Source organism: Anopheles coluzzii, chromosome 2 (assembly GCF_943734685.1).
Source record: "Anopheles coluzzii chromosome 2, AcolN3, whole genome shotgun sequence".
NCBI lineage: Eukaryota > Metazoa > Arthropoda > Insecta > Diptera > Culicidae > Anopheles > Anopheles coluzzii.
In genome coordinates, this window is record NC_064670.1 from 71,967,284 (window position 1) to 71,978,349 (window position 11,066).

Sequence of the window (11,066 nt, forward strand, 5' to 3'; positions counted from 1 at the left end):
TTTTAAACAGTGAAACACACAATGTGAGAACAGAATCCGGCAAAAGATGCACGTAAAGGAGTATTAGCACAGTAAAGGAAGATAAAAACAACAAAAAGAAATGAAAACTACGCAGAATGTAGTTCTTTCGTGAACTGCAAGGAACCAAAATTAGATCTTTACTTTGTGCGGTTTAAGTGTGTGTGTGTGTGTTTGAGATGATCCATTAAGTTGGCAGTGTCTTTTGAAACACGCACAATCGATCTCACAGGTGGGACCAACACGGTTGACTGGTAATTGGTCTAACCAGTACTAGAGCGTCCACTACCACCTAATTACACAGATCAAATATCTGTATAAAATGGTTTGAATAATAGTGCAAATCAGTGAACCATTCGGGGTTCATGAAATTACGAATGGCATCCTCACCCGCTTGATCGGTTGCTGTTGCTTAGGTTTTGAGGTTAACTATTGTTTGTGGAGTGATGTCGAATCAGGAAAGGCCGGCAAGCTTGTGTTTCTATTTTGAGCTTCATTTCAACACAACTAGTCGAACGAATGTTGTAAATGATGCGAACATTTCGACTGCAAATATAAACAAAGGTAGAGTTTTGCCATAGTCGTTTTGCCGGCACCAATAATCGTGTAAAAATGTAAATTTGTTCATCGTTGAATGGTTAAATAAGTTGAAATAAATTCTACACATTACAGTGTGTAATAAAGTAATTTTCTACAGGATGGCTTAGCAAGTTAAAATGAAAAAGTAATGTTTACTTTAATAGTCTAAAAGCAAAATAAAAGTTTATTACTTTTCTTCATTTATGGTAATTATCTTTAGCTCTTCATTGAATGATTAATTGGCGAATGACCAAGTAACGGGTCAGTCGTGTGAAAGTCGCCGTATCATGGGCTATAAAACATGTCCGTTATTTGCATACAACGATAAATAACAAATTTAGTTTTAGTAGTCTGGTATAGTATGGTTAGTTATAGATTGAGTAATTGTTAATTCGCATCACTCTATAGGAAGAAATGGCGATAAATGAAACGCTACTAGTATTTAAAACTACAAAGTGTTTAATTCGGTTTGGTCGCATAGGTTGTGGCAACGGAAAAGTGCAAAAAAAAAACCAAAAGAACAAAAAGAAGTAAATTCATTACATTTTATGAAGTAATTGTATTGGAAATGTTTGTTTATCAAATCATTGTAATCAATTACGTTCAATTATCATAAAATCATGGTGATTTATGATTCTGGCTTGTATCCACAATAATCTTTTGATTGTCAAATTATGAAAGAATTTGTAAATTCTGAAGATTGGCTATAGTTGGCCCAGTATACAATGGAACTTAGCATACCGAGTTCAATCCGTTCCAGCTACGCACTCGTTATGCGAAAAACGCGTTATGTGAGAGACTCCTTTTCATATAATTTGTATAGAAAGTGAAATAATAGGTTCCAGAATCCGCAGATGTGCTGGTACAAATGCATATATACATTAGAAAAACTAAAAATGCCCTCATAATACTAATATTTGGAAAGATATTAATAGTTTGCTATATGTTTGTCACGATGGTTGATTACTTTTTCTTGGTGTAGTCGATTGTGCTAGTATTTTCGTTATTTTTTTCAGAAATTGACAAAATCTATTGTTTCGTACACGTGATTTACGTATATAGGCACAGCTTCGCCCGGATGATGCTAGCTGACACAATTAAGTTTCTATTTAAGAAACAATTTTAAGCCTCCACTTGCAATGGGCCAAAATAACTATGATGAACGATTTTTTATCGGTTGGAAGCTTCAGTTGGAAGAGCTTCTTTTGCAGCTGTTTGACATTTATTGATAGACTTTTTCCGATATGATCCAGTTTCATCACAGTTTAAAATTTGCTTGTGGTAAATATTTTCCAGCACGAAATAAGATTTCGTTAAATGTCATTGACATCAAATCTACAACACAAACACCCTCATAAGAAACTACTTGAAATGGCTGCAATTTGTAGATAAGGCGTCAATCAAATCTTAGTATCAAAATGCAAGAAACACTTGTGCACAATTACATGGCACTTCTTCGTCTCGAAATAGTGCTATATTAAACGATACTTAGTAGTTCTTTGAAACTCTCATTTTTCTTCTTCTTTGGCACAAAAACCGTTGTCGGTCAAGGCCTGCATGTACCACCAGTAGGCTTGGCTTTCAATGACTTAATTATTACCATAGCAGGATAGTCACAGTCCTACGTATGGGGTCACGTTCCATTCGGGGCTTGAACCCATGACGGGCATGAACCAAGGGCGGCCTTGAAGCATGGCAGTTCGGCAGCAAAAAATATACCACAAACGCAAATACAGGGGTTCTCAAGCCAACTCAACATCGTAACACTATTTTTCGAACACATTAAACGATTGTCAACATCGTACAAACAATTCGAATCCGTAAACTCTTTTCGATTTGGTAACACTAGGTGTTGAACGCGTAAAATCAAAACTCGAATCTGGAAAATGAATAATAGATGACAAGACAGACATGTTCCAGATTCGAGTTGGGATTTTACAGGTCCAAAATCTAGTGTTTTCAAATCGAAAAGAGTTTACGGATTCGAATTGTATGTACGATGTTGACAATCGTTTAACGTGTTCGAAAAATAGTGTTACGATGTTGAGCTGGCTTGAAAACCCCTGTAATATTGCTCATTATGCGAGACATTACTCGTTTAGAGAGGTATTTGTTTAGCATTTATATTTGCTCGTTATGCGAAAAACTCGTAATAAGGGAGGACTCGTTATGAGGGCGCTCGTTTCACTTTATAATTCAGTGTGGATGGGAATTGAGTCCGTTCGGCCTTGTAGGAGTTTGTGCGTTTATACAACTAAGCATCGATCGGCCCCTGTCCAGTAACGTGAATATGTTAAAAAGTCTGTTAAAACCTCAATAAGTTTGTCACGCATGAAAAAGTCTTTATATCAAGAATAAATTATGTATGAAAATAATATAAATTGTAGTTCTCACTAGTAGAAACAAAATAGAAGTAATAATAAAATAATCGAATTAATAAACTGCACAAAGGCAGTGTGTGATGAAAAAATACCTAAATCTAATCAAATGAAAGCATATCTTAGCAGCAGCAAAGAATAAATTAAAATACATTTCACTTTCTTCTGCAAGCACTCTGATGAAAAGTTCCCTTTTTCAAGCGGGTAGAAGTTCTGGGCATAAATTTATCCCTGTCGACACAAGGATTAAGAAGCAAGTTTTGCTAGAGTTCTGACATGTGGGATTTTCGTGACACATGAACGGATTAGACGTCGGGGGTAGGCGGCTCTTTCACCATGCAGGAATGGAGAGCATCTGCAGCACAGATTCCATCTGTGTGGTGTCGTACCGAGCAAGCGATAAGCTTTGCAGCTCGGATGCATGCACGTGCAAATGAGGGTGGGATCTGGTAACAAACTAAATATTGAATGATGGAGTTTACGCTTTTCGACTTTATTTCAAAAAAGTCAAAATGTAGGAAGGCAAAAACTTCAAATGATTTGTACAGTGGCTGTGTGAAACGAGACACAGCTTGTGGAAGAAATGGTTGCAAACGTCTGCAATGTACGTTGCTACGATGCTGTCTGTTGTTCGGATTTGAATGACTGTGAAGTTGAGCGACTACAAGAATAGTATATCCCACACAGGCACGCATACCAATGTACAACATTATACTTTTCGTTTATCCTCAGGAAATAAACAGCAGTGGGCAAATGTCACCAAGAAACGGGCACACTCAAAACATGCAACGATGCACTCGAATCGTGGGGAAACGTTCGTCTACGTAGTTTCTCGTGAAGGAAAACGATTGTCCTACGGAGTGACTAAAATATTGTAGAATGTAGGTCAAACTGCTGCTCTCTGCTACTTGTGCCAGCGCCTGGTGGACACCGTTAATGCGTCACCCCAGAAACTCTGCGTTGGATGTTCGTCAGTCACAGTAAACCTACCCGTTGCGGCGTGTAAAGAGGTGTCGTGAACACACTCTGGTTAGGACACGTGACGGGTTACCATCGGTTTTAGTCAGCGGTTTTTGGCATGCGGGTGTTCCTTGCGTACGACGATTGCGGAAGAATTATGACCCAAATCTGGCGTGTGAGAGCAGGCTTGATTCGAATGGAAAGCCGTTGCATCATCAGCTAAAGTGTTGGTGTATTTTTCTGTCAACAGAACCATGTTGCTCCATCAGTACAGTGAACACACGGTGTGACAATTAATGGCTGCTTTTGATGTCTGATATATACAAACCCCGCATCAATGGAACGGATACAATAAGGTATTGGAAAATTGCAAACCCAACACCCACCAATGATAGAGTGCATTGTTTGTGTTTGCTTTTCTAAAGATTCGTGCTCGACTCTTCCAGTTTCTAGTCATTTTTTGGTGTTCCAATTTGCCAACCATGCCAGTTAGGGGCTTTGGAGTGAAAACGGTAGTTGTTAGTGTCACGGTGGTTTATTTATTTGTTTACATTTGGCAAAAATAGAACCACAAAGCCAAAACTATCAATAAAGAGCCGGGAAATGTTTTTGGGTAAACAAGCCGATGAATGCCAGTGTCGGTGGAGAGCAAAATCCCACTGAAAGAAACCACTACGCGTCCAACGAATCAAGAATGGAGTGGATTATGTGTTTTTGGCCAGATAATAGTTGCAGTTGGAAAAGCCGATTGAGAGGAATTGCCCAAAACACACACAAACGCACATACTATTCCAGCGACATGGCTGCAACCGGTGCACTAATACCGGAAACAGGCGTAACGATGTTTACGGTTCGCTTTTACGTGAAGAATGCAGTGGAATATGACAAGAGGACGATGAGTGATTTATGAGAATCAGTAACGATTTGCCACGCTGTGAAAATGAGGACCATCCGCCATGCTGGGAAATCAGTTGGCATCTCCCAACTGGTATGATTTATTCACACTGCGGCACTTGTGCCCTCTGGCCCTGTAGAATCGTTTGCCGAAGGGCCTGTGCCCGATGTGGAATGGTCGTTGGAGCACGAATGGAAGCCATTGGTAGGGGATTTTCGTTGCAATCACTCGTTCAATGCCGCGAGGGCTCAAATGGAGTGCATTGATGTTTGCCAGATTTACCAAACGAATCAATCTGCCACTTTGAATGGCCACGAACGTACACACAAGCACACTGATTTTCGGGAGCTTCCGAGTGTTGAATGGACAGGGAAAATAAACCACGAACTGGCGTGGTGGAGTTGCAGGTAAAATGGTGGAACGGATATTTGTAGTAATACTGGTTTGGTAAGATTGGGATTTGGAAATTGAGGCAGGGAAGCGTATGAAGTGTAATATTTAACAAGTGTTTTTTTTTTTTATCAATACAATGATGCATTGGTCAATAGATTACCGAAGCTATTAGCACTGGAAGCATTTTAATTGTTCAATTAATAAAATTATGAATAGTCAGAGGAGCGTTGAAGTATCCGAAGGGACAGAGTAAATTTAATTGGTTCGCTATCTCACGTTTTAGACTATTCTATGTATTAACTGCTCGACGCCCCGCATACTAAAAGCATTTCACTAATACATGGAACTAAACATGGAACAATTCGATAGGTAAATTAACAAGTCGATGGCACACACGTGATGTCGGAAATAGTTTTTCCGTCTGTCCTTGAAATATTCCTCACGCGCATTGCCCGCGGGTTTTTGATGGAGTTTCTAGCGGAAAGGACGCAAGAAGGCAAAGAGCAAGGCAGTTTGATACGAAGCGACTTAACAAGCCAGTACAGAGACATGGCTCGACTATCTCGTCCTGGCTTGCATTCCTCGGTAAGCGCATCTCGGTAGCGGGATTTTCTTCCACCCCGATGGCGTTGTCGTCGGCTAATCTGACACTTTAATTGTTATTTATTTAACTGCTCCCGTGATCGTTCCCTTTCGTTCGGCCGGATCGTTCACATCGAGCCGGGTGGCTGGCGCGTACCAACTGATGTCGCACGAGCCGAAGCGATGCGGCTTTGCATTAGACGCGCTAAATATAAGTCGCCAAAGATACGGTTGGTGTCTTCCGGTTGTCTGACGAGAGCAGTTGATGGTGTTGAGGAATGTCTGAAGCGTTGCTGGTTGGAGTCTGAAATGGAAATAGGGCTACATGGTCGTGTCCAATAAAATGGAATGTTTGCTCTGCTCGATGGTGGCTATTGTTTTATTTTTATCGATTTTCTATTCCAAAATCGCGTGAAAAGATACAATTCCAAACGAGCCGTTCGTTTCAAGTCGTTATAGATCAGATGTGGTACGCTGATAAAAATTTCATTCATCTTCAACATCTCTCACCAGTCCAAGCGAAACTGTGTGGTTTAGTGTTCTCTCGATAAGAAACGATACCTGTTTGAATATGTGTGCAATGGTTATGTTTGTGGTTTTGGTGTGGACGTGTGGATGTTTGAAACTGACCTGCTGACATGCGCGTTACGCACGTGGTTTGTGGGTATTTGTCATTTTCATGTTTGCTAGACCGATCTCGCGATTGAGTGATTTAAGTTTGTTTCTCGGTATGACCATTGAGCTGGTCTACGATTTGCCGGTACCATTAGTATCAACGAACCGCTTCACGTGAAGCAACCTTTTCTCGAAAGCGAGCCAGCACTTCTTCCCCACTGCCATTGTTTCCGAGCCGGTCGCACTTTACATCGATGGGGAGCCCTTTAACCTAACGGTTGAGCTAACGCGAACGTACATTAGCGAAAAAAGAAGCGCAAAAGGTCGCGAATTTCACGATCGGCGGGCGTGGATGCACAAACGCAGCGAGTGTGTTGTCGAAAAATCGAATGTGTGTACGCTATCTGTCAACGAACCTGTGTCTAATGAGATCTTGCACTAGAAAAGCACAAGCTACTTGCGGATTGCTTGTGGTGCCGTGTTCGAAGCGAAAGGAGCACTAGGCGTGAGCTGAAAAAAGGTTTTATTTATCTGGTGGCGACTGCAGGGCGGTGATGGCAATACTCTTGATACACTTGCGCCGCATTCTGCTTCTGGTCACGGTCGTCTATCTCGTGGGGGCATTGGTACGGAAGCTGCTGTACGGTAAAACAGCCGCCATACTGCGCTCTTCACGCTCCGTCGGTGGTTTCCTGTTTGCGAAGCGGCTCCACCTGCAGCCCTGGTTCTACATCTACACTTTTTATCTGTATGTGCTGTTACAGAACGGAGCCGGCTGGAATCAGCTGAATTTGTTCGATAACTTCTTCCGATAAGCGATGCGCGTAGCTTATCCAGTTCGCCAACAGCTTGCTATGTAACTTGCGCGCACGTTTCGCATGCGAAGAGTCTGTCTGGCGTGTTGGTGTCCCCGTTGGCCAACCCCGGAGCTGTTAGCCGTAAGGTGTGCTGTGTGTTTCGCATTCGTTGTTTGAATGTGATGTTTACTTAGAAGCGACAGGGAGCAGAGAACAGGCAGTATCTAAAAATAAGACTGCGCCATCGAAATAGTCCACTCGACGCAACCGGCGGTCAGAGTATTTGCATGTGTGTGTGTGGTTGTCTGAGTAGATGTTTGCGATCGTGTGCGTAATGTGGTTCTATGCGCTGCGTGATGTGACTTTTGCACCAATACGCTTTGCCTGTGCGTGCTGAAGGGAAAATCGGACCAGTTTTTCTCTCTCGCGAGGAAACACCCAGTGCGCGTGTGTTCGCCGTTGGCTGGAAGTGTGTGTCTTGTGCATCTGTTCGGGAATCGTTGCATTCCCAGTTGGTCATGTGAATCCGGCGAGATCTAGACGAACGTTGCGCAGTGATCGTGATCGTGTATGAGTGAACGTTTGTGCGCGAAAACATTCCCGGGCAGCACATGGTACACCGCAACGAGCGAGTGTGTTGTATGCGAATGTGTTTCGTGATCTCGGTTTGAAGTGTGCTCTTAGCACAGCGCTCCCGTTAGATAAGGGCCAGAGCCGGTGAGGATATGTTATGTTCTGTGTGATCTAGGGCTGCATGCAGCTCATTTCACGGTGCAGCAAAATCGCTCCGATCGGATTGGATCGGGAGGAGTAAGAGTGACGCAACAAGTGGGCGAGCTAGATTTTCAGTGAAAAGTGACGATTTTGCAACGGACTCAATTTTACTCTAATGCCACTTTCCTCGGACTTTTCCAGTCCAATATTGCGCAGCCAGCCGATTGGTGCTTGGAGTTGTAGAATATCAAGACCAAGAATATAAGTGATCATGCAAGTGTTTGTGAAATAGTGAAGAAGTTTCAATAGGTCAGCCCGAGTTTAGCACCCATAAGCCAAGTTTAGTATCGTGATCGGGAAAGTGAATTTAAAAAAAAATACACATTTTCTAGTGTTTAACATGAAATCATACCATTGAATCGGTACAAGTGTTAAATTAATTTTGGTGCAGAAAAAGTATGCCAGTGCTTCAGTTAAGGAATATCACCACAGCTAACCAAACTATTGACGCACAGAAAATATATTCAACAGCATTGGATTCACCCATCGTTGGAACGATTCATTTAGCAAAACGAAAGTTTAAACGAAAACCATCAACATGTCTTATCGAAGTTACAATGTAAGTATAAAAAAGGCTTGTAAAGAAGGCAAGTAATGTAGAATTTGAAAATAGGTTTTTGTTCTAGATTATGTTACACATTCACAATTACACATTCGTGTTCTGCAAGAGTTTCATATTTTAGTTAATATGAACACAAATCCACAATATACCATTATGTAAATTTAAACCAAAACATGATTTTACCAACGGTCGATGACCGATATTTAAAATAAAAGTCTATAGTGTTGTTCCATATTAGTCAAACACTACAAATAGAGGAGGATCTCTCAATCCTTCTATTCAATTTATGAGTAACAAATTAGGAATCAGTAAGCTATCGCGTTCTTGGAGATCGTTGTCATCCATCTCAGCTGAGTCAGTCGATCGTTCTATTTTAGAACATTTTCTTTTTTAAGCTAGATGCAACACTTTCCATTCTATTGCAGATCCCGTCTGTTACAGAGATCCACGCGCCGTCGCTTGTCGTTAGTGTACCGTAACCTATGAATCATCGGGGAGTGCCTACATCTCACGAAGGCAGAGCAATTTATGACACTCTTTTCGATGCTTCGTTTCGTGGGACCAAAGTCCACACGTTGTTAAAGATTTTCACTCGGTGCAATGTGGAAATCTACGCTAAGAATCACAGGCGATGGTTTTGTTTAGCATTTTTAAACATGAATTTTCAATGCCGATGCTCGTAAAACGTGCGGTTGGGTGTGCTGATGGATGCAAGACATTTTGCTGTGTGCATTGTTTACATGTGTGAGTGTATGTTGTTTTTTTTAGTTACACATCCTAGTGGGTGTAAAGCTGCGCGAGAGTACATCAAACACGAAGTTCTTGATGGTGCTTGAAGCAGTAATGCATCTGCTTACGATGTGGGAAAAGTGGTCTTTTCAACGCCCTCTCACAGGGCTGGATGGAGTTTACCCGTCGGAGTGTGTAGTTTTAGCGGTAGATGGCAAAGTTCTTAATTGGATTTGCGAACAGGGAAAACAGGTCATAGCATGAGGACTAAATATAGCTTGTAGTCATTAGAAGATGATATTTCGGTTTTTTTAATTCGTCATTTGCTTGGACAAATCCAGTCTATGTAGAGAAATTACGATTGGCTTATGGTGACATATTTAGTATGTATTGCTATTTAAAAATTCGGAAAATAATACAAAATGCACGAAAGAAGCATTTTGTTTGAATTTGATCACAGTTGACCCATGTGATTGAGAAGAGTATTAGGATTTATTTATGAGTTCTTGAGCCTGTGGAAATTTTGTAAATATTTTGTTCCTCGTAGCTGTTATGTTCCGTTATGTATCGCTTCCATCTGTCTCTTTTAAGACACTCGAGCACCGATGCAAAGTGAATGCATTTTCGAAACTATTAAAATACCAGTTTGATGCACTTTATCTATTCAAAAAAATTATATGCACGCACTGTCCAGGCCACTTGGTTTATGAAATTAGATCTGAGACGAGATGAGACGCTGCTTGCAATGACACGGCAATTTAATCCATCGTTGATTTTCTCATCATATGTAATACAGTTCCAGTTTCAGGAATCGAAACACTTTTTCGAATTCTTTGTTTTTCAAACTAGATTTACTTTTAAAAGCTAGAACAAAGGTTAGAGTTGCTTAGAATTGGATTAAACAGAAAAAAAAATGGAAATACGTATGGAAGATAAGGCTTGTAAATCAAAGATTTTTATTGTTGTGTTGGATAGTTCTTGATCAGACAGAGATCAGCAGAGTACATGCCAATTTGGCCAAAAATACCACTACAAATGCCGCTATTACACTATCACTTAAGAAAACACATATTACAATACTAGATAACTGGTGAGAATCATCAGGTTATATCTCTTGTTGGAGCAATATTCCCTTGTCTTCTAGACACGGAACCTCAATCCTGTTCTTAAATTGATACTGATACACGTTTGTTCCGGCTTATTACAGTATCCTTGGTCTACGTCCAGTTACAATTCAAGCTCTTCGTCGTATTCCGCATCATCTAGTCTGCCAAGCTCCTATCGGAGCTCAAGAGTATGTATTGCTGTTGTTCGTCCCTCCCCTTCCTGCCCTCTTGTGTTGAATGTTTAATTAAGCTTCCGAATGTGTTTCCTCCATAGTTCTCTTGTTAGTACAAATGTCCGGTTGTTTTGTGTTTGATTTAAATTGATGCGAAAAAAATCAATGTTTCACCCATTATCAATTCCCCTGTTCTTCCTTGTAATGTGTCTGCTGTTGTTTGACTACCCCTGTTTCTGACGTTTGACTACCCCTGTTACAGGCACAACCTACTGATGTGTCTGATAATGTGTGTGTGTGATTTTGTAAGGAAATAGTTGTTTAAGGAAGTTTCCATGCAATTGATTCGTTATGTTCTCATATCATTGTTTCGTTGTGTTTGTAGTGACCATGTTTTACGTACAAGTGTGGATAAAATGGCGTTCAGCTGTCGTCACCGATAGTGCCGACGTATGGCTTTGCAACGCACGCAAGTACGCGATTTGTTGCGAACTGATTGACAGGT

General features: G+C 40.9%; 1 protein-coding gene across 12 annotated transcripts in view; it reads left to right on the top strand.

The window, feature by feature from the left end:
- The window catches only part of LOC120950176 (FH1/FH2 domain-containing protein 3), a 181,529-nt gene that overhangs the window by 111,807 nt on the left and 58,656 nt on the right, over positions 1-11,066 (top strand). For 3 of the 12 annotated variants that reach the window (XM_049605480.1, XM_049605477.1, XM_049605479.1), the window contains exons 2-3: positions 8,133-8,550; positions 10,490-10,576. The exons of 1 other annotated variant lie outside the window; for it this stretch is intronic. In XM_049605480.1, the coding sequence (XP_049461437.1) occupies positions 8,530-8,550; positions 10,490-10,576 (108 nt within the window). In that variant the 5' untranslated portion in view covers positions 8,133-8,529. Of the gene's footprint in view, positions 1-7,248; positions 8,551-10,489; positions 10,577-11,066 lie in introns of those variants that run through there. 8 more of the 12 variants (XM_049605481.1, XM_049605484.1, XM_049605485.1 and 5 more) reach the window with 5 other exon arrangements.